Below are 24488 nucleotides of genomic sequence, written 5' to 3'. Positions count from 1 at the left end.
CGAGGGACAAATCTGTCTTTGGCTGATGCCAGGAGAACGCTACCTGCCACAATGCATAGGGCCAACTGTACAGATTGGTGGAGGAGGAATAATGGTCTGGGGCTGTTTTTTAAGGTTCGGGCTAGTTCCAGTGAAGGGAAATCTTAATGCTACAGCATACAATGACATTCTAGATGATTCTGTGCTTCCAACTTTGTGGCAACAGTTTGGGGAAGACCCTTTCCTGTTTCAGCATGACAATGCCCCCATGCACAAAGCAAGGTACATACAGAAATGGTTTGTCGAGATTGGTGTGGAAGAGCTTGACTGGCCTGCACAGAGCCCCGACCTCAACCCCATCAAACACCTTTTGGATGAATTGAAACGCCAACTGCGAGTCAGGCCTAATCGCCCAACATCATTGCCCGACCTCACTAATTCTCTTGTGGCTGTATGGAAGCAAGTCCCTGCAACAATGTTCCAACATGTAGTATAAAGCCTTTCCAGAAGAGTGTAGGCTGTTATAGCAGCAAAACAGGGACCAACTCTATTTTAATGCCCATGATTTTGGAAGTAGATGTTTGACGAGCAGGTGTCCACATACCTTTGGTCATGTACTGTATTTCAGGCCTATTGGGCCAAAATCAATGATTGCCTATTGTATAGATAATATAACAAAAATTAACCAAACTTTTAAGAGTTCAGATTTTTGGTTTATACATACTTGACACACTTAGCTAGCTAACCACCTCGTTCCTTTGTGTTAGCATGTGCATCTAGTACACTATCATGCTTTCGGGACCACACTCCCTCTGTTGCTCTTGGTCCTCCTCATCTTTGTAAGTCACCTTGATTTTTGCTCCGCTCCTCACTTCGCTCCTTATCAGTTGCTTTATGAAAAATATTTAGCAAACTCCATGACAGTAACTAAAGCAAGAGGCTATAGCAGCACACAAGTTGCCTACAAATGCATGCTGGGCCGGACATGCCCTGAACTTGTGAAGTGAGCGCTACTGGAGCAAAATTGGAGCGGGCGAGAAGGCCGATGCTCCAGCCTTTGGCAAACTTGCTCTGCGCTCCAGTGAAATTGGACAGGCTTCGCTCCTCACTCCGCTCCTCACTCCGCTCCTCACTCCGCTCCTCACTCCGCTCCTCACTCCGCTCCTCACTCCGCTCCTCACTCCGCTCCTCACTCCGCTCCTCACTCCGCTCCTCACTCCGCTCCTCACTCCGCTCCTCACTCCGCTCCTCACTCTTCTCCTCACTCCGCTCCAGCTCAGCTCCTCACTTCGCTCCTCACTACGCTCCTCACTTCGCTCCTCACTTCGCTCCTCACTCCGCTCCTCACTTCGCTCCTCACTCCGCTCCTCACTCCGCTCCTCACTCCGCTCCTCACTCCGCTCCTCACTCCGCTCCTCACTCCGCTCCTCACTTCGCTCCTCACTCCGCTCCTCACTTCGCTCTTCACTCCGCTCCTCACTACGCTCCTCACTCCTCTCCTCACTCCGCTCCAGCTCCTCTCCTCGCTCCTCACTCCGCTCCTCACTCTGCTCCTCACTCCGCTCCAGCTCCTCTCCTCGCTCCTCACTCCGCTCCTCACTCCGCTCCTCACTCCTCTCCTCACTCCGCTCCACCTCCGCTCCTCACTCCGCTCCTCACTCCGCTCCACTCACATTCTCTGGCCCCTAGGCATTATGTGCAGATCAGAAAGGATTGGTAGATATAGTATTATCTCCACCTTGACCCCTGAAAGGCTTTTGAAGTGTTGGCCATATTGCAATACCTATCCAATCTTGTAAGATCTGCACAAGTACCAAGGGGGGTAAGGGCTAGGTATTGTGTCTCGACAAGCCCATGAGTCCTTATTGTAGTTTCACCTGCAATATCCAGATAGCTTTAGCTACATGACCCCACCGCAGTCCAAAAGAAACATTGGCAGAAACACTGGCAGGGAGGAAAAAAAATAGCCTGTCGAAGTCTCGAAAGGTGAAAAAAAAGTAGTCGTTTGAGATGTTTACCCACTAGCAGTTGTTAACGTGCTATTTTTCGGGGGCGCCGTGTCTGCAGGTTTGCTTCGGAAGCGCTATGATGTGTGACAGCGGCGTTCCAGAGCTCGCCTCAGAGAGTTTTCTCTCCGGCTGACCCCTGACCTCCTGCGGGAAATGGCTGAACCGCCGCTCGGAGACATGGTGCCCTGCGGACGAGGAGCCCACGCTAATTAAGTGTTTCTCTGGCGGCAGTACTCTTCAGAAGAAGCCGCACACCACAGAGGCCGCGGTGAAACCCAGACGTGTGTTAGGGGGAGTGGTGGTGCTTTTGTTTGTTTGTTTGTGTGTGTGTGTGTGCACTTGCCAAGTGTGTATGTTTGTCTGTGTTTGTGTAGGATATATTGATCTTTGTGGCTTTGTGTGTTAGCCAGCATGAAGTCTGTGTGTGTGCCGGTCTACGTCTAAATATGGGTCACAAACAATAGGCTTGTCATTGTAGGCCTATTAGCCAATATGTCTGTTACAGCTTGCTGCATTTGAATCTATCACCAGGCCTAGAAGCCCAAGTAGATACATCCGTTGTTCAGGCCTTGTTGCCCTGTTGTTTTTCCCAGAACTCTGTATGTATGTGTCTATATCTTTACTCTGCTAGGTCAACAGGCTGCCCCAATGCTGCGCTCACACTGCATCCCAATTTGTCCAATTTGCGCCGATGCTATCAAACGGATCGTGAGCGGTAGTGACCTTGCGTGGCACATGGCCCCTACAGCTGACAATCAATGTGTTCTGCATGATTTAGGCCCATTTGCTTTCCTCTTGTCGCTCACGTTTAGCCCATGCCCTGACCGCGGAAGCTGGCTATTTATGATACAAACGAACCCCTCCCCCCCCAGAGCTCCCGGCTCCTTCAGCTGGAAGATTGTGTTTATTTGCTTTATTTGTTTATTTATTGAGCAGAAAAAGGAAGCCAAGAGAACGAGAGTAAAGCCATGCCAGGCAGGCTGGTGCGGAAGCGCCATAGACAGGAGTTGGATTTGCTCTACACGCTTGAAAGCAAGAGTGGGGCGACCCTTCTCCTCTTGTTTTGATGGGTTCATCCCATGATGGGTTCACCTCCCACCCCCCTACACCCCCCCCACTTCCTTGTCCCCCTTTTTAGTGAAAGCTTTTTGACATCTTCATACCCTCGCCGGTTTGTTAGTTCTCGTTTGAGACGTTGTCAAGGCTTGGACCCCTTGTACAGCTGCCTGGGGGTAGAACTTACCCCTAACCACAGACCTAAAATAAGATTACCCAACCCCCAAATCCTAACTTTAACTGTAAATTGTCCATAACCACAGATCTAGGATCAGATTACCCAACCCCCAAATCCTAACTTTAAGTCTAAGTACGATACAAAACATATTAATTTGAATATTGCAGAATTACAATAAATTCAATGGGGTTGCACATATTTGTTAACTTTGAGAATCTGAGCTTATGATTGGCTTATTTGCTTCAGTGGCCATGTCGGAGCTATAATGTGGCATGTGAATCGCTGGGCAATGTCCCTGTGCCTCGATCCATTCCTAAGAGGTACAGTATGGATATTGTCCTCAGGGAAGGGAGGCTGATGGGAGCTGGCTAACCGTGTCCACTCTGGCGAGCAAGCCAGAGTCTGTATGGGGCTTTACAGCAAACCATCTCTTTTTTTCCCCTGTGAAAAGACCTTAATCCATGTAAATACAGGCCCACAACGACAGCTTTACAGCAGAGGGTAGCAAGTGAGAGTGAAAGAAGGGAGGGAGGAGGGCTTAGCAATTTAACCTTTAGCCCGGCAAATAAGAGGCATGAAAGTTTGTGAATGAGTTTACACAGAGGGGCAGGGAAGAGCACCAGGGTTCCCTTTTGTATGGCCTTGTCAAAGCGTGAGTGACAGATGCCGTGCTGTAAGTGACGAGGGCCTGACGAATCAGGCGGCTTACTGAAATCTGCCAAAACTTGAAATCCTTTCACTGATTTGTAGTTAATCTGGATTAAAATGAGACAGAAATTGTGTACGTTGGCTACTTCCTGCATTTCAACCAATTAGCCACGTTGATATGCCTTGATTACGTTGATAAAGTAGAATAATCTAAATATTTCTGATGGTCTCAATGCTGATTGGACTAGCGGAAATTAAACTTCATCATAATTGGATGTACACTAAACCCACCAAGATATAACATACAGTTGGAAGTTTACATACACCTTAGTCAACTACATTTAAAATCAGGTTTTCATAATTCCTGACAGTTAATCTTAGTAAAAATTCCCTGTCTTAGGTCAGTTAGGATCACCACTTTATTTTAAGAATGTGCAATGTCAGAATAATAGTAGAGAGAAGGATTTATTTCAGCTTTTATTTCTTTCATCACAATCCCAGTGGTTTAGAAGTTTACCTGCACTCAATTAGTATTTGGTAGCATTGCCTTTAAATTGTTTAACTTGGGTTAAACGTTTCGTGTAGCCTTCCACAAGCTTCCCACAATTAGGTGGTTGAATTTTTCCCCATACCTCCTGACAGAGCTGGTGTAACTGAGTCAGGTTTGTAGGCCTCCTTGGTTTACACGCTTTTTCAGTTCTGCCCACACATTTTCAATGGGATTGAGGTTAGGGCTTTTTGATGGCCACTCCAATACCTTGACTTTGTTGTCCTTAAGCCATTTTGCCACAGCTTTGAAAGTATGCTTGGAGTCATTGTCCATTTGGATGACCCATTTGCGACCAAGCTTTAACTTCCTGACTGATGTCTTGAAATGTTGCTTCAATATATCCACATAAATTTCCTTCCTCATGATCTCATGGTGCCATCTATTTTGTGACGTGCACCAGTCCCTCCTGCAGCAAAGCACCCCCACGACATGATGCTGCCACCCCTGTGCTTCAAGCCTCCCTCTTTTTCCTCCAAACATAACGATGGTCATTATGGCCAAACAGTTCTATTTTTGTTTCATCAGACCAGAGAACATTTCTCCAAAAAGTATGATCTTTGTCCCCATGTGCAGTTGCAAACCTTAGTCTGGCTTTTTTATGGCGGTTTTGGAGCAGTGGCTTCTTCCTTGCTGAGCAGCCTTCCAGGTTATATCGATATAGGACTAATTTTACTGTGGATATAGATACTTTTGTACCGGTGTCCTCCAGCATCTTCACAAGTTCCTTTGCTGTTGTTCTGGGATTGATTTGCACTTTTCGCACCAAAGTACGTTCATCTCTAGGAGACAGAACACGTCTCCTTCCTGAGTGGTATGACAGCTGCGTGGTCCCATGGGGCTTATGATTGCACACTATTGTTTGTACAGATGAACGTGGTACTTTCAGGCGTTTGGAAATTGCTCCCAAGGATGAACCAGACTTGTGGAGGCCTACAATTTTTTGGGGGGCAGATTTTTTTTGGTCTTGGCTGATTTCTTTTCATTTTCCCATGATGTCAAGCAAAGAGGCACTGAGTTTGAAGGTAGGCCTCAATGCATCCATAGGTACACCTCCAATTGACTCAAATGATGTCATTTCAGAAGCATCTAAAGCCATGACATAATTTTCTGGAATTTTCCAAGCTGTTTAAAGGCACAGTCAACTTAGTGTATGTAAACTTCTGACCCACTGGAATTGTGATACAGTGAAATAATCTGTCTGTAAACAATTGTTGGAAAATTTACTTGTGTCATGCACAAAGTAGATGCCCTAACCGACTTCCCAAAACTATAGTTTGTTAACAAGAAATTTGTGGAGTGGTTGAAAAATGAGTTTTAATGACTCCATCCTAAGTGTATGTAAACTTCCGATGGTTTTGCTGTGGCCTTTGCCTGCTTCCCACTTCTCGTCAGCTTTTTCAAAGAATTAGTGTACGCTGAGTGTACTAAACATTATGCACCCTTTCCTAATATTGAGTTTTACCCCCTTTTGCCCTTAGAACAGCCTCAATTTGTCAGGGCATGGACTCTACAAGGTGCCGAAACGTTCCACAGGGATGCTGTCCCAAGTTGACTCCAACGTTTTCCACAGTTATGGGACGTTGGCTGGATGTCCTTTGGGTGGTGCGCCATTCTTGATACAATCAGGAAACTGTTGAGTGTGAAAAACCCAGCAGCGTTACAGTTCTTGACACAAGCCGGTACGCCTGGCACCTACTACCATACCCCATTCAAAGGCAGTTAAATCAAATCAAATGTATTTATATAGCCCTTCTCTCATCAGCTGATATCTCAAAGTGCTGTACAGAAACCCAGCCTAAAACCCCAAACAGCAAGCAATGCAGGTGTAGAAGCACGGTGGCTAGGAAAACCTCCCTAGAAAGGCCAAAACCTAGGAAGAAACCTAGAGAGGAACCAGGCTATGAGGGGTGGCCAGTCCTCTTCTGGCTGTGCCGGGTGGAGATTATAACAGAACATGGCCAAGATGTTCAAATGTTCATAAATGACCAGCATGGCCAAATAATAATAATCACAGTAGTTGTCGAGGGTGCAGCATTCAGCACCTCAGCCACGGAACAACCCAAGGGGGGGCGCCAACCCAGACTGGAAGATCACGTCAGTGACTCAACACACTCAAGTGACGCACCCCTCCTAGGGACGGCATGAAAGAGCACCAGTAAGCCAGTGACTCAGCCCCTGTAATAGGGTTAGAGGCAGAGAATCCCAGTGGAGAGAGGGGAACAGGCCAGGCAAAGACAGCAAGGGCGGTTCGTTGCTCCAGAGCCTTTCCGTTCACCTTCACACTCCTGGGCCAGACTACACTCAATCATATGACCCACTGAAGAGATGAGTCTTCAGTAAAGACTTAAAGGTTGAGACCGAGTCTGCGTCTCTCACATGGGTAGGCAGAGCATTCCATAAAAATGGAGCTCTATAGGAGAAAGCCCTGCCTCCAGCTGTTTGCTTAGAAATTCTAGGGACAATTAGGAGGCCTGCGTCTTGTGACCGTAGCGTACGTGTAGGTATGTACGGCAGGACCAAATCGGAAAGATAGGTAGGAGCAAGCCCATGTAATGCTTTGTAGGTTAGCAGTAAAACCTTGAAATCAGCCCTTGCCTTAACAGGAAGCCAGTGTAGGGAGGCTAGCACTGGAGTAATATGATCACATTTTTTGGTTCTAGTCAGGATTCTAGCAGCCGTATTTAGCACTAACTGAAGTTTATTTAGTGCTTTATCCGGGTAGCCGGAAAGTAGAGCATTGCAGTAGTCTAACCTAGAAGTAACAAAAGCATGGATACATTTTTCTGCATCATTTTTGGACAGAACGTTTCTGATTTTTGCAATGTTACGTAGATGGAAAAAAGCTGTCCTTGAAACAGTCTTGATATATTCGTCAAAAGAGAGATCAGGGTCCAGAGTAACGCCGAGGTCCTTCACAGTTTTATTTGAGGCGACTTTACAACCATCAAGATTAATTGTCAGATTCAACAGAAGATCTCTAGAACAAACATCTCTGTTTTGTCCGAGTTTAAAAGTAGAACGTTTGCAGCCATCCACTTCCTTATGTCTGGAACACAGGCTTCTAGCGAGGACAATTTTGGGGCTTCACCATATTTAATTGAAATGTACAGCTGTGTGTCATCCGCATAGCAGTGAAAGTTAACATTATGTTTTCGAATGACATCACCACAAGGTAAAATATATAGTGAAAACTATAGTGGTCCTAAAACGGAACCTTGAGGAACACCGAAATTTACAGTTGATTTGTCAGAGGACAAACCATTCACAGAGACAAAATCTTTTGTCCTGGTCATTCACCCTCTGAATGGCACACACACACAATCAATGTCTCAATTGTCTCAAGGCTTAAAAACCCTTCTTTAACCTGTCTCTTTCCCTTCATCTACACTGATTGAAGTGGATTTAACAAGTGACATCAATAATGGATCATAGCTTTCACCTGGATTCACCTGGTCAGTTTATGTAATGGAAAGAGCAGGTGTTCTTAATGTTTTGTAAACTCAGTGTATAGTTCGTCATCATGGGGAAAACACCCCAAAAGCATCCCACACATCCACAGCCCAGCATCATATCAAGTGAGAATGTGGATGACGCTGCCAAGTAGAATGTGCTTTAGTGGGGTTCACAATATATTTCTAGAAGCAGTGGAGCTCTGAACACCAGGTTGTGAGGTTCACTTAAAGGAATCACCAGCGTTGAAGGATTGCCAGGCAAATCTCCTGTCATGTTGAAATAGATATTAAAAGAAAATGAAGTCCCTTCTGAGCAGTTCTTATTCCCTCCCTCCACACTCTAATTTGGAGTGACCTATCTAGACCCCTAGTCGTGTGTAGTGGCTTTCCTAGACCCCTAGTTGCCTGTAATGTCCTTCCTAGACCACTAGTTGTGTGTAGTACCCTTCCTAGACCACTTGTTACACACACACACACACACACACACACACACACACACACACACACACACACACACACACACACACACACACACACACACACACACACACACACACACACACACACACACACACACACACACACACACACACACACACACACACACACACACACACACCTTATTTTGCTCTTTTGTTACCTGACAACAGTTCTTTATTCTTTCTGTCTTCACTGTCTTTCTCTCCTTTACTCTGTTATTTTGTTTCGTCCGTCCTCCTTTGTTTGTTTCGTCCGTTTTTTCTTTATTAATTTCTTCCTTTTTTCAACCCTTCCATCCATCCATCTATCCATCATCCTCCTCCCTTCCCTGACCATCCTTCTCTCTGTGATTTTTCTCCCACTGTCTGTCTAGGCTGTTGGTGTGATATCGTCTGGTGTTTTTGAGCGTGATCCTACCTGCATGATAAATATTATGGAAATGTGTCCCTCCCCGCTGCCAAGGTCACCACTCATTGTGCGTCTCACAATAGCCAGTGAGCGGCACTGATGTCATCTTGTCGGAATTTTCAATGGAGGGATTTGTTTAGACCGATATCCCACTAGAAGTTGCCGAGCATTTCAACGGACAGTTTTCTCTGTGGCCCCTGTAAGAGAGAGCCATGCGCTACTGACTCGGGGACATGCTCTTTTAATTCCTCCGCTACTATGAAGTGTCTCAGAGATCATACTGACTCATGATTCATCTCTAATGACTGTTTGTGCAATGTAGATCAAATCAAATTAAATTGTATTAGTCAAATGCTCCAAATACAACAGGTGTAGACCTTAGTGAAATGCTTACTTACGAGCCCCTAACAAACAATGCAGTAAAATAAATTTAAAAATAAATAAATTATATAACAAATCAGAATAAGAAATGAAAGTGACAAGCAATTAAAGAGCAGCAGTAAAATAACAATAGCTTGTTACTATATTCAGGGTACCGGTACAGAGTGAGGGGGCGCCGGTTAGTCGAGGTAATTGAGGTAATATGTATTAAAGTGACTATGCATAGCTGATAACAAGAGTAGCAGCGGTATAAAAGAGGGGGGGATGCAAATAGTCTGGGTAGCCATTTGATTAGATGTTCAGGAGTCTAAGAGAACACTCTATGACTAGGGTGGCTGGAGTCTTTGACAATTTTTAGGGCCTTCCTCTGACACCGCCTGGTATAGAGGTCCTGGAGCTTTGTCCCAGTGATGTACGGGGCTATATGCACTACCCTCGGTAGTGCCTTGCTATCGGAGGCCGAGCAGTTGCCAAACCAGGCAGTGATGCAACCAGTCAGGATGCTCTCGATAGTGCAGCTGTAGAATCTTTTGAGGATCTGAGGACACATACCAAATCTTTTCAGTCTCCTGAGGGGGAATAGGTTTTGCCGTACCCTCTTCACGACTGTCTTGGTGTGCTTGGACCATATTAGTTTGTTGGTGATGTGGACACCAAGGAACTTGAAGCTCTCAACCTGCTCCACTACAGCCCAGTCGATGAGAATGGGGGCGTGCGTGGTCCTCTTTTTCCTGTAGTCAACAATCATCTCCTTTGTCTTGATCACGTTGAGGGAGAGGTTGTTGTCCTGGCACCACATGACCCGGTCTCTAACCTCCTCCCTATAGGCTGTCTCATCGTTGTCGGTGATCAGGCCTACCACAGTTGTGTCATCGGCAAATTTAATGATGGTTTTGGAATCGTGCCTGGCCGTGCAGTCATAAGTGAACAGGAAGTACAGGAGGAGACTGAGCACGCACCCCTAAAGGGCCCCTGTGTTGAGGATCAGCGTGGCGGATGTGTTGTTAACTACCCTTACCACCTGGGGGCGGCCCATCAAGAAGTCCAGGATCCAGTTGCAGAGGGGGGTGTTTAGTCCCAGGGTCCTTAGCTTAGTGATGAGCTTTGAGGGCACTATGGTGTTGAACGCTGAGCAGCAGTCAATAAATAGCATTCTCACATAAGTGTTCCTGTTGTCCAGATGGGAAAGGGCAGTGCAATAGAGATTGCATCATCGTCTGTGGATCTGTTATGGAGGTATGCAAATTGGAGTGGGTCTAGGGTTTCTGCGATAATGGTGTTGATGTGAGCCATGACCAGCTTTTCAAAACACTTCATGGCTATAGATGTGAGTGCTATGGGTCGGAAGTCATTTAGGCAGGTTACCTTAGTGTTCTTGGCACAGGGACTATGGTGGTCTGCTTGAAACATGTTGGTATTACAGACTCGGACAGGGAGAGGTTGAAAATGTCAGTGAAGACACTTGCCAGTTGGTCAGCGTATGCTCGCAGTACACGTCCTGGTAATCCGTCTGGCCCTGTGGGCTTGTGAATGTTGACCTGTTTAAAGGTCTTACTCATATCGGCTGCGGAGAGCGTGATCACACAGTCTTCCGGAACAGCTGGTGCTCTCATGCATGTTTCAGTGTTATTTGCCTCGAAGCGAGCATATAAGTAGTTTAGCGCGTCTGGTAGGCTTGTGTTACTGGGCAGCTCTCGGCTGTTCTTCCCTTTGTAGTCTGTAATGGTTTGCAATGGTTTTTAAAAAATGATAATGGAAGCGTGCGTAACTTTACATTATAAATGGCAGCAGAGTATTTTTATCTCTGTTTGTGTGCTAGTGTGTTTTGCGCTCGACGCGGTCACGGCCAGCCATTAGATCCTTTCCTCTCATATGCAGACGTGCACGATGATTTATGTCCACACTCTTTTGTCTGTGCACTTGTGTGTGACACGCATCTGCACACTGCATACTGCATACACCATGCACGGCCCCTTCGTTTGATTTCTCACTTTCATGTGGATGTTTTCTCCCGTTTCTCAATCCCAAGCGTCGGCTTTCTCTCCTTAATTACCGCATTTGCAGTCCTTGGAGACCCCCGTCTGCAGTCGGCGGCAAAGCCCCCCCCTCCCATTCCGTGCCCTACCACCACTTCTCAGCCAGCAGAAGTCCTATTACAACACACAGACCAAGGCCGCGAGTTTGTTTCCCTTTACAAAGAGCACAATTAAACACAGGCAGATGAAAAAGGACCAGGGAGGTCTCGCTGCGCCCGGGATACCTTTTTAAAAATGCAGATGGTCTTATGGACGGCTGTCTGTTCTTCGCCACTTTCTTCATCCTTTATCCGCTATGATTGGTCTGGACAGGGCTAATGGCTGGAGCTGCCTCAGCAGTTTGTGTCCTTTCATCTTTTTCCGCCTTTTTTTTCTGGTCAGGTGTTTTTTGAGGTGTGTGTGTGTGTGAATAGCGTCAGAAGGCATGCGTCTGAATTCACTTATCATCCTCAGTACATGGGTTTTAATATTCTCTGCTCCCACTACTCAGAAAAAGTTATCTCAATCAGTAATGAAAACCATCTCTGGAGTTTGCCAAATTGAGGCTTTTTCGTTTGCCCACTAATGGGAGCACTCCAAGTATGGTTAATTGAACGATAATAGGTGTTTTTACATGACTACAAGGATGGCTGATGAAACATTGAAAAAAACACAAACCCATTTGAAGGTTTAAGTTTAGCACCAGACTTCACTTTCACCAGAAAATGATTGGAGAAGGTTTCCCCTCAATGTGAACATATGCTGAGACAAAGAAGAACATGTCTGGTATCATGGTGAGGTGGGATGAATCTGTATTTAGATCAATACACCAAACTACAGACATCTAAGAATGTCAGAATGTCCATAGACTAGGGCTGAAGCTATCATGTGCATGAACATGCACTGTGCTCAGTAAACTACATAACATCCAGATTTAGTGCTGCGTATGTTTATAGGTCCTTTGAATGGGAATAGAGTCAATAGGCAACAAATAGGCAACATTGTCCAGGCCTCTGCAGGAGAAGGGGTTACTGTCTGCCAGTGTTGGTCACTACCCTTGTAGTTCTCATCTGTCAATGCAGAGAGCCAGCCTACTGACGTTGGGGAGGAGGGACGGCTCAAGGTAAAGCTGCCTTGTGAGTTAAAGCTGACCCTGAGGCTCAGCCCCTCAGGGAGGCCTTGTGCAATATCCTGTTAGAGCGCCATGCAAATCTGCTCTGCTCTCCCCCCTGAGCAGGCGGCTGGCACCGGTGGACTCTCTCACACTTTCTCTCTCTCTCTCTCTCATACACACGCACGCACACACGCACGCACGCACACACACACACACACTCTGTAGAGCTGATGGACTAAGTTAATGCTCCCCCCTCTTCTCCCCCACCCTCATTGTGCACAGTCCAAACACAAGTCGCCATTCAAATTAAGCTAGAAAACTAAGAATTTTCCTTGAAAGGCCTCAACTTTGTTCAGATCCCTTTTCCTTTGATAGCTTGCTAGAGCCTCTTTGTAGGCTGGTTGCCCTGTTGGTAATCTCGTTCCCAGACACGAAGAGTCTGGTGGACTGACACGTCAAACTTGGCCTTCATTAGCCAATACAGAAAGATTGGGAGAAACTCCTGACGCATAGACATCAGAGCCCTGCACTGGCATGCATTTTAAGCCCTACCCATGATGTTCAGGCCCTACCCAGGCCCAATTGCTTCTGCAAAATTTAAGGCCCTGCCTGAACCTGAAATCAGAAATATTTCTGTTAATATCCATTAGCTGCTTGTCTGTCTGTCCTTCCCTGTGCTGCTCGCGCTCTGCTTGTCTGAGTATCCATAGTAACACCTCTGCTTGCTGTTCTGCTCAATGATGAGACAGAGAGCAGTTAGCTGTTATCTACTTTTCATAACTCTAAACTCCGACAAAACTCAAGGAACATGATTATTTTCTGTCAAATAATCTCGCCTGTGGACTCAGACAATGTTCTGGTCTTATTTGCCGAGGATTATTTACCTTTATTTCAACAGGGAAGTCATATTGAGATTAAAGTCTCTTTTACAAATGAGCCCTGCACAGTACAAAATAAGCACATCAATAGACAAGCAGAGGCCAACATAAATATGTAAAAAAATGTACAAAAATAATACACATTAACATACAAAACACAGTCAACTTAAACAAACACATTATTCATTATATAAAATCCTCTGTCAGCTGTCTGAACCGCCCCAGGGACACCAAAGCATCATTTGAAAATCATTCCAAACATGGGGTGCAAGGAAACCAGAGGCTGATTCTCCTAACTCTGTAGACAGCAAGGAGTCTCTAGAGTTAACCAACCCTGTGAACAGGTTTGATAACTTGACATTTTAAATTTTAACAGTAGATTTAGGTAAGTCGGAAGCTTGTGGATCAGGGCTTTGTATACAAAAATAGCATAATTTTGTGATCTACGTGAATTCAAGGAGGTCCAGCCAACCTTTTGTGAATAATGCAGTGATGGCAACATGACACCATGATATGTGCTGCACAGCAGAGCACGAGGAAATGGCTCAGCTTCAAAATGTTAATGATCAATTTAGTGATGCCCTACCCATACCCTAGTTATTGAAGAAAAACAGTAGCCAACTGGAGGACCTGTTTTCCCCTGTTCTGCTCAAGTGCACATGAAGTAAAGAGATAAAGTAAGGAAGCAGCCAACTCCAATACGTCACAAACCTCTCAACCTACTTTGAGTGCTTTATCCCAGGTCAAAGCCTCTTTATCAATTGCTAAAGCTTCTGTCTGAAAGCTGTCACCCTTTACAAGCATGTACTGCAACCATACCAGATACTGTGTATATGTGCAAACCAATACACAACTCATCCACTGATGCTCATTGGCCAACTATCAACATCTTTGAACGTTACTACCCCAAAGCCTTCTCAGTGTAAAGCCCTCCTTCACTCGAGTATCGAAACCCACAACTGGTTTTGCTCAGGGGTTTCGTGCACCATTAAATCACTCTTGACTGGGCATCATCTGTTCTCGCTTGAAAGAAAAAAGGCGGTTTCATTAGAGGTGAGGGATCTTTAAATGTAATTCTCCTCTTTTCCAAATAATCCAAACAACCATTCCACCACCACTGGTGTTTTTCCAAAGGGCTTGGTGTTCCCAGCCGTGCCATAAAACATGGTGCGTTATTAAGCAAAGTCTCTGGGAGCGAATGCCCATGACATCAGGGCCATGACATCAGGCCCATGACATCAAGCCCATGACATCAGGCCCATGACATCAGTTTTAGGTGGAGGATCAGGATCAGCTCAAGCGTGTCGGTGCTTCTCGCCTATTTCAGGCTCTCAGATGTTGTTCCTTAGAAACATTCCAACCTGTGGATTTTTTTTCTTTCTGTGTTTTTGGTCATATTATAGCCACAAGGTCTGTGTCATTGTTTTTAGAGGCTGGCCAAGTGTGGGGAAACCCACCGCGGGTGTCTGGTGTTCTCTGCAGACGTAGACACACACACACGCCCCGCTGTGATTTTTTGCACAGATGTATTTTAAGGAGTAATGACGGGGTGAGACGAGAGGGTATACCACCTCCTTTCCTCCCAAGACCCCTCTTCTGGCTTCCCAGAGGCCCCCCTCACCCCTCCCCTCGTCAGGGGGCCAGACTGCTGTCCTCATGGCAGGGGAGAGAGAGCCAGGATGGACGTGGTCCTGTGTTTGTCTTCTCCCGCTGGGCCAGCCGAAAGACGAGCCTCCCTCCCTCCCTCCAAGGGTGTGTTTGGGATGTGGTAGGGGGTGTTATGTAGTACAGTCTCTACGGTCATTGAAACTATAGGGGAGTTCCTCTCCAACATCTTCCCCCACCACACCCCCAACCCTACTCAAGGCTGCTCAGAGGCCATGCCAGCTGCTACCGCTCGCTGCTGCACCTCGTTGAGACCTGTCGCCTGGCAACTGTCGCCAGGGTTGGGCAGGCCATGGCGGAGCTAAGGAGCACTCTGGGGATCCGTCACCATTCACCCCCCCCCAACACCACCCTGCTGACCCCCCCCCCCCCCTCCCCCAGAGGACCGCAAGGGGAAGCACTCAACGAGGGGCAGGAAGTTTTATGCCACTCAAAAAATAAATGGGCCCATTATATGTTTTCGTTTAGTATTTTTTTGCCTCCTGTCGTTTGCGAGCCGCAGTGTGGAGAGAGAGAGAGAAAGATCATTCATTGAGTATTTGAAATATCTGCAAAAATTTGTTGAAGGAAAAATATGATTTGTTTCAAATGTTTGACTCAGTAAATAACATCAGTCTGTGATGTTTTGCACCTTAGCTTGTCCTCCAGTTAAATTTGTATAAGCTTTGTTCTGGCATCCTTGGTCACTCTTGCCTGGTAAATTTCAAGCAAAGTCATGAAGACAGTTGGTGTCTCAGGTGAAGATGCATGCCTTGCCACCTGCAGTAATAGGAACTACCATTTAAACCCAATTCAGTCCAAGTGGGTATTTTATATCTTGTTTAGTTTCTTTCAAAAAAGTACAAATGGTTTTAACTTCTGCTAGTTAAGTGCAAGCGGTGTTCGCCTAGCTATTTTGTCTCTGGATTTATTTAGTATTTCGCCCTCCCCCATCTCATCCGACCTAACCTCCAAAAATAAAAATATAATACAGTAAAGTATAATATAGAAAAGCCTATCTGTACTATACCTGCACTCTCCTCTATCCTCCTCTAGACAGACCTAGTGATTTAAGTGGAGCTGCAGCAGGAGGGTTTGGGGAATTGTTACCTGTGTGCGAGCAAGGTCAGCAGTTCTCTGTTGACTCAATTTGTGGAGTCAACACAGCCTGGCTGCCTCCGAGTGCCCCGCTCCCAGAGCCCTGGGGGACTAGGCCCAGATCATTGTACAGATCCTCCCCACCTACCCCATCCCTCCTCCCAGCACAGGCTATAGCCCCAACCAACCCTAGACCTTTTTATTTTGAGGATTAGGAAAGGAGAGGTGGGAATACACAGAAAGAGCCATAAATCATACTGAAAGAAAGAGAGGAGAGTTACATTTTTTTGTGTGTTTTTGGGGGGAGGCCGTAGAGGTTTTGCCTTTCACCAGATTCTGACGTTAGTATGGTGGTCCTCATAGCTCGTGGGACATAGGTAGAGAAGGATCCCGTGCAATGCTATTATGGAGTTGATTATGAGAAAAGTGCCTAAGCAAAGAAGATGCAGATTGAAACTTTAGATGTTTGTCAGTCCCTTGTAGCCTTTAGGCCAGAGTTTGTCAGTCCCTTGTAGCCTTTAGGCCAGAGTTTGTCAGTCCCTTGTAGCCTTTAGGCCAGAGTTTGTCAGTCCCTTGTAGCCTTTAGGCCAGAGTTTGTCAGTCCCTTGTAGCCTTTAGGCCAGAGTTTGTCAGTCCCTTGTAGCCTTTAGGCCAGAGTTTGTCAATCCCTTGTAGCCTTTAGGCCAGAGTTTGTCAGTCCCTTGTAGCCTTTAGGCCAGAGTTTGTCAGTCCCTTGTAGCCTTTAGGCCAGAGTTTGTCAGTCCCTTGTAGCCTTTAGGCCAGAGTTCTTCAACGTTATTCTAGCAAGGAAGGAATGGATGGAAAAGGTGAGGATGCATTTGAAAGTATTAAAGTATTCAAACATGCCCACAATCTTGTTCTTGGCATTGCCTTATGTCTCAGTCATGAATACAATTGGAGTCTTGCAGGAAAGCCTTTCTTGCCATTCTTTGTGATTAGGTCGCCGCTACATGTTCCCATCCTCTAAGCCGGAATAAAGCTGAAAGGGGTCAGGGACTCGGATTAGTTCTTGAGACCCCTCCTCCCAAAAAAGAACTACTCTGATCAAACAGAACAGTTTGACTTTAAAATCCTGTGAAATCAGGTAATAAGATTATAGGCCTCTCATCCTAAAGAACAACTCTGTCTTTCATACACGCACACACGTTTTATCTACATCATTAAAGTCAGAATTATTGTGGTTGCACAACTGTTGTGTTATTGCCGTTTGCACCTGTTTCAGGTGGGAGACATGACAAAGCTAAACATATGTATAAACATTAAGAAAAACCCTTTAATGAGGTGTTCTAAAACTTTTGACCAGTAGTGTAGTTGCTGTCACAAACTCCAAACTACACACCGTTGTCACTGACTAGTTGGATATTCATTTCTCACTGAGCAAAACATTTCTATATAATAAAGCATTCTTATAAATTCATTTTTTATCTCTGTAACCTTCATTTGACTTATTTTTCCCACCACCTGTTCTTGATTAATTTGACCTGTTGACCTCAAACTTTGTTTTCATGTGGTAAGTTGTTGAGTTCTAGTGTCACAGCAGGTATTGGTAAGAGACCTAACAGACTTTTGTGAAAGAGGAATTTAGTAAATCCTTACATCAATAAAGGTTGTGAGTGTGAGTGACTGTGTGTGAGTGACTGTGTGAGGAGGTCTGTGGCGGTCATTACATTTTGTCAGCCAGTTATTGCCATGCAAAAGACTGCCCGGTCTCACGGTAATTGACCGGTAATTAACATAAACACGTTTAGCATCTCCAGGCCTCCAACATCTACATTTAAAAAAGTATAATAAATCAATTTAATATACACCATCACAATAAATCCATTATTTATTTTAGGCAGGTCTAAGAAAAATATATGAAGAAAATGTATTTCAGATGAACAGAATATGAGTTGGCCTACTGTATGTTATCTGGTTTTGCTCCATGCCATAGGCTGTAGGCTTGTTAATTTAGCAGACAACATATGCTCATAAGTCTCGTGCCATTATTTTATGTTATATGATTTTATAGTAAGAAGAATATAATTAAACTTAGCGAGTGCGCATATGAAGTGGCTATGTTGAGTGTAAATGTGATAATTTGAAACAGGTCCTATATGCTAGATTTTGAGTTATTTGAAACTTTAGTAGGGAATGATACAAACCTTAGAATGTCTTAGAAATCAAAACATATATGAGCTGCATGATGGGACTATGATGATGATTTGAGAATGTTTTAAAAAAAGCTTGTGTTTCCTTGCCTCAGGTTGCACATGCAGTTCTCTCATCAAGTGGTCATATTTTCACCCATCAGACTATTCTCAATTGAATCTTGTCTTTACTGATATATAAAATGAGTTTTGATTTAGAATGGTCCGTTATTAAATAGGCAGGAACTGGGGGAGGCACAGGGAGAGGCACAGGGAGAGGCACAGGGAGAGGCACAGGGAGAGGCACAGGGAGAGGCACAGGGAGAGGCACAGGGAGAGGCACAGGGAGAGGCACAGGGAGAGGCACAGGGAGAGGCACAGGGAGAGGCACAGGGAGAGGAACAGGGGCAGGAACAGGGGCAGGAATAGGGGGAGGGGGAGAAAGACATGTCATCAGTATGCACTCCAATAGCAAATGGAGGCTGCTTTCCCACCGGTAAATTTTTCAATCATGCCGGTTTTATAGCAGAGCATGTTCTTAATCTGAACAGCTGAGAAATGCATATAGTAGCAGCTGGGATCCTCCTCTTTTTAGTAGCTGAGCTTATAAAAACACTTATTTAACTTTCAATCCACGCATCAACCACTGTTAGAGGAGCATGCAGCCTCTCGCTGCCCGACGGGATATTCTGCCCAGACTCTGTATGCCCTGGGCCCTCCAGCCCTGTTCCTGCAGCCACCCACTGCTTCATTTTGGAGTTTAGGCTAGACCAATTATGTACCAAATACATCTTAAATCTATTTTTTAATTGTTTTTCTGCCTTGCATAATATGCACTAGGCTATGTAATTGTATAATGGCACAATCATTATTTTATGTCCCTGATACTGTATTGATAATCAGTATTTGATGTAATTTTGGATTGCATTCACAGTGATGTCAGAGTTGTTAGAGGGACAATAGAACCCTGAGTACCACACTATTAGCGACCTGAGGGTGTCCAGAGTGCACAAGAGGAGATTACAGTGACTTAACAGTGGTGCAATTTTACTGCGGTCATGACTCATGACTGCCGGTGTGGTGGTAATACGGTCGCCGGTGTGGCGGTAATACGGTCGCCGGTGTGGTGGTAATACGGTCGCCGGTGTGGTGGTAATACGGTCGCCGGTGTGGTGGTAATACGGTCGCCGGTGTGGCGGTAATACGGTCGCCGGTGTGGCGGTAATACGGTCGCCGGTGTGGCGGTAATACGGTCGCCGGTGTGGCGGTAATACGGTCGCCGGTGTGGCGGTAATACGGTCGCCGGTGTGGCGGTAATACGGTCGCCGGTGTGGCGGTAATACGGTCGCCGGTGTGGCGGTAATACGGTCGCCGGTGTGGCGGTAATACGGTCGCCGGTGTGGCGGTAATACGGTCGCCGGTGTGGCGGTGATACGGTCACCGGTGTGGCGGTGATACGGTCACCGGTGTGGCGGTAATACGGTCACCGGTGTGGCGGTAATACGATCACCGGTGTGGCGGTAATACGGTCACCGCAACAGCCCTAAGTTTGAGTGTGTGTGTTGTAGATGAAGTCCACATGGAGTAGATTTGTGTGCAGAGCCCTTCAGAAGGAGGTCCTCTCTCAGAAACTTTGGCCTCCATGGCCTGTGAAGTGACAGAGGCAATTTCTCTCTCCATCTCGCTCTTCTTTTTCTCTGTATTTTTCTCTCTCACTTTTTCTTCTTCAGCTCAGCTCACCATGCCATCCCCTCCAGTTGATATCATCCATGGCCTTTTGTGTGTTGGGGTGTGTGTGCAAAAACCTGCTTTGCTAAGAAATTCAACAATTACAACCAACTAAGCTGTCTTAGTTCAGCATCAGTGTTCACTGTTGTAGTGAATTCTATTCTACTGTATTAGGTTGTGCTTAATATTGTACAATCAAACAAATACAGTATCTCACATTGGCTTGGAGCTAACCTGGCTGGCAGCTTGTGGTGGACTAAAAGAAAACAACACATCTATTTTGGCACTGCAAAAGGTCTGAAGGTTGTCATGGTCATTAGCCAAGCACAAAACTCCCACACTCCCGTTTGATGCTCTGTCTCTGTCGGAGGTGATGAGACGTGTTCACGGAGCAGAGAAACAGTACCTCAGTGTACTGTCTTATGAAGCGTTTTATTTTCACTGAATTGTTGGTCAAAGACAGTTTGTTGTATGTTTCACTTTGACAATTATAACGCTATCTGGAGAAACTCTTGATTACAGGAAAGACAACTAATATTATACAGTGATGCTAATGTTGTGAGGATGAAAGCACCATTTGCTAGTGTTCAATTAATAATTTTGTATATTGAATTTGTCAACTGTCTGACAAACACTCACATTGGCCCTTACATTACCAGCGACAATATCTGCTCTTCACGACCTAAGACTATCCATCATTTAGAATTAGCATTAGCAACCACATCAGCCCTGTTGTTGGCCATCCCAGCTATAACCCTCTCTCATTAATCAACAACACAGTTAGCCTGGAGACTGCCGCTCAGTGTCCATATCTGCCTGCTTATAAAGCTGCTACAGACAGTTAGCCTGGAGACTGCCGCTCAGTGTCCATATCTGCCTGCTTATAAAGCTGCTACAGACAGTTAGCCTGGAGACTGCCGCTCAGTGTCCATATCTGCCTGCTTATAAAGCTGCTACAGACAGTTAGCCTGGAGAGTGCCGCTCAGTGTCCATATCTGCCTGCTTATAAAGCTGCTACAGACAGTTAGCCTGGAGAGTGCCGCTCAGTGTCCATATCTGCCTGCTTATAAAGCTGCTACAGACAGTTAGCCTGGAGACTGCCGCTCAGTGTCCATATCTGCCTGCTTATAAAGCTGCTACAGACAGTTAGCCTGGAGAGTGCCGCTCAGTGTCCATATCTGCCTGCTTATAAAGCTGCTACAGACAGTTAGCCTGGAGACTGCCGCTCAGTGTCCATATCTGCCTGCTTATAAAGCTGATACAGACAGTTAGCCTGGAGAGTGCCGCTCAGTGTCCATATCTGCCTGCTTATAAAGCTGCTACAGACAGTTAGCCTGGAGAGTGCCGCTCAGTGTCCATATCTGCCTGCTTATAAAGCTGCTACAGACAGTTAGCCTGGAGAGTGCCGCTCAGTGTCCATATCTGCCTGCTTATAAAGCTGCTACAGACAGTTAGCCTGGAGAGTGCCGCTCAGTGTCCATATCTGCCTGCTTATAAAGCTGCTACAGACAGTTAGCCTGGAGAGTGCCGCTCAGTGTCCATATCTGCCTGCTTATAAAGCTGCTACAGACAGTTAGCCTGGAGAGTGCTGCTCAGTGTTCACATCTGCCTGCTTATAAAGCTGCTACAGACAGTTAGCCTGGAGAGTGCTGCTCAGTGTTCACATCTGCCTGCTTATAAAGCTGCTACAGACAGTTAGCCTGGAGAGTGCTGCTCAGTGTCCATATCTGCCTGCTTATAAAGCTGCCACAGACAGTTAGCCTGGAGAGTGCTGCTCAGGGTCCATATCTGCCTGCTTATAAAGCTGCCACAGACCGGGGGTGCCATGTCATACCCATGCACAGGACTTACATCTGAGATGCAGCTATGCCCATGCAGCTGGCAGACTGACCCCCCCCAGATGAGCAGATGGACAGACTGGCAGGCGGGTTAGACTGGTAGGGCGGGCAGGTAGCCAAGTGCACAGACGCACATCAGTATCCCGACAGATATTGTAGACATCCGTCTGAGTTGGAATTACCTCTGACAGTCTGACTCTTCTGCTCTGTTGTAGCGACAGTCAAGCAGGGACACCATGGTAATGTCATTTAGAGCTGTGTCATAGGCTTGGGCCTTTCGTTGATGTGTCAGCAAATACAAGGATAGTAGAGGCTTATTTTAGTTTGCCTTCTGGTCTTTTCTTTAGAGGATGTCGTGACTGATTCTAGCGACATATTTTAGGATGACATACTTATCAAGTGTACCAAACAGTCAAACTCTCCATCTTTCAGAGAGTTTGGGAAGGTTGTTTCTTTGAATTAAGTGTCTCTGGATTGGAAGAATTACTGATGGTCTAAGGGATTTTTAGCTTTGGCGGATGCTGGAACCTCAATGTCCTAAGCAGATCCCTCATGTTTCCAGTAATGTAGTCTGGAAGTCTATTGGCTGTGGTTAGTCCAGCAGACAGAGGTGGAACCCAGTCAGCCTTTAGGGAGATTTGGGGTTTTGGGTTGAGCCTTTAGGGAGAGAGTTTTGGATTGTTGTCTTTGATTCAGTGACCTTGACAGATTTTCCGCTTGTGCAGCTGCCAAAACAAAACAAAAATCACAACCATCAATTGAAATACAAGAATTAGCAATCCTTTGATGGACAGCACCTTCCGCGGGTCGGTAGAAAGCGGATGTTTACGGATTTCAGGGATACAGTATTTTCAACCTAACTTCCGTTTACCCTGAAAAATAAATATGGGGACTCCGCTCAGGGGTCTTTTTACACCTGCTATGTTATGTTAGATGGACAAAATGACCTCCCCCCATTCTCATCCCTTAGGTTAGACTTCAACATGCGCTCCAGTTGGAGGTTAAGCAAGACAGCTTTGTCCCTCCACACCCCCATCTCCCCCCAACTGAGAAAAGTGGATCATCAAATACACTCCTTTACTTCCTTTTTTTCTTTCTCAGCTCTCCTTTTCCGGAGAAAGGGAGGAAGAGGGTGGTGGTGGGGGGAAGGCGGGATAGGGGGTAGTAACACCTCCCTCTCTGGCCCCTAATCAGCCAGGCAGCCTCAGCTGCCCTCCTCCGATCCCCTGCCAGGGTCCCTATCATCCTCTGATCAAATATTAATGTGCTCTACTCGGCCTGCTCACTAATCCAAAGCCAATTAATATTATCTGTCAATTATTTACAGATCCGGAGGTGCGGAGGCGATTCCCCGAGGACTACATCGACCAGGTTTGGAATGCATAATTAACTTCCTCTTTTCTCTCTCTCTCATTTTTCTCTCTTCCTCTCTCACCCTCCCCCCTCCTCCCTTTCTTCGCCACTATTTATTTATTTGTTTCTTTAGCTTTTTTCAGACCCCCTTTATCTTGATAGTTTTCTTTTTCCTGGTGTCGCCTATTTTGACTCTTGCTCTTTGACGTCGCCTGTCTCTCTCTTTTTGTGTGGGTGCATATCGGCCCCTTTTATGTTAAACGCTTGCCATTTATGGGGTCTTTTTTTATGGGCGCAAGGTGGAGATAGCACCGGTTGGTGTGTTTGACCCCGTCTCGCTCGCTCGCTGTGTGCGTGCGTGCGACCAGAAGTCCCCACAGTAAAACAAGGAAAAGTCGGACAAGTGTGGACATTTCGCCGATCCCAACAAGGAAAAAGGCAGTTTTAGGTTTACAATTATGGTTGTGATTAAAAGATAGGGGTCCGTTTTATGATTAGGGGTTTGGGATTATGGTTAGGGAAAATAGGATTTTGAATGGGAATAAATAGTTTGTTCCCCACAAGGATAGTAAAAGGTGTGTGTGTGTGTGTGTACGTACAGTAGATGTGTCTGTCTTCGCTACTATAAAGGACACTACTATTGTCTGTGTACCGGGCAATGCAGACACATGCAGCTTCAGAAATTCATTGTAGCTCCCAAGATTTGAAAAAGGCTAAAGAAATAATATGAATGCAGAGTTGTTTTTATATTTATTTTTACAGAAACTTGATACAAACTTGACAAACAAACTTTCTTTGTGTTTGAGAAATTGCAATTTCTTTTTTGAAAGAGAAGAGAACTTTCTTGGTTTGTTGCTTTCTTGGTTTATTTGTTTGAGAGCAGTGAGAATCCCCCCGCTTTGTCTTTCTTCAGACAACAAGACGTCTTTGTTGTTTGCGGCGTCTCTCCTGGCTCTGTGGATTCGTCTGCGACTTTGCAGAGCGATGAGAGAGTGGGTGTCGAGCTCTTCTCCGTTGACTAATTGCGCCGTCAGTCACACTAGCCATATGCTTCCTTGATATTGCTAGCATATCTCTGACACCTCCTCTGCATACACAGTGTATATTCACACAAAAACACAAACTAAAACTATTCTGTAGACATTTTGTCTTTGTTTATTACACAAAGGAGTACATGGCGTTGCCGGTGAAAAGGTACTTTTGATTAGAAGTAGGAGGGTGCATGTTTCCTCTAATTTTTCTTCCTCCTTTCATCTCTCAAGCATCCAGGGTCGTGTTAAATCAATGGCGTATTGACCTGGATCCTACGCGTGTTACCATAGAGCCGTGCCCATAGAATCCTCCGAGGTAGCAACTGGAACTCATTGTCCTGCATGCTCTTCAAAGAGACAGAATGCCAAACATGAATTCAGGTTGCCCTGTTAGTCGAAAAAACAACAACATTCTATTAACCAAGCGGGACACACACACACGCACAAACGCACACTTGCATGCATGTAGACACACACACACACACACACACACACACA

At 45.7% G+C, this 24488-nt stretch overlaps 1 protein-coding gene across 5 annotated transcripts in view; it reads left to right on the top strand.

Annotated features, from left to right (window-relative positions):
* The window catches only part of LOC129818954 (DENN domain-containing protein 1A-like), a 160044-nt gene that overhangs the window by 11013 nt on the left and 124543 nt on the right, over positions 1-24488 (top strand). For all 5 annotated transcript variants that reach the window (XM_055875332.1, XM_055875333.1, XM_055875330.1 and 2 more), the window contains exon 3: positions 22934-22977. In XM_055875332.1, coding sequence (XP_055731307.1) covers positions 22934-22977 — 44 coding nt within the window. The remainder of the gene's footprint in view (positions 1-22933; positions 22978-24488) is intronic.

This window comes from Salvelinus fontinalis, chromosome 21, assembly GCF_029448725.1.
Source record: "Salvelinus fontinalis isolate EN_2023a chromosome 21, ASM2944872v1, whole genome shotgun sequence".
NCBI classification, from domain to species: Eukaryota; Metazoa; Chordata; class Actinopteri; order Salmoniformes; family Salmonidae; genus Salvelinus; species Salvelinus fontinalis.
This window is presented reverse-complemented; position numbering and strand designations above follow the sequence as displayed.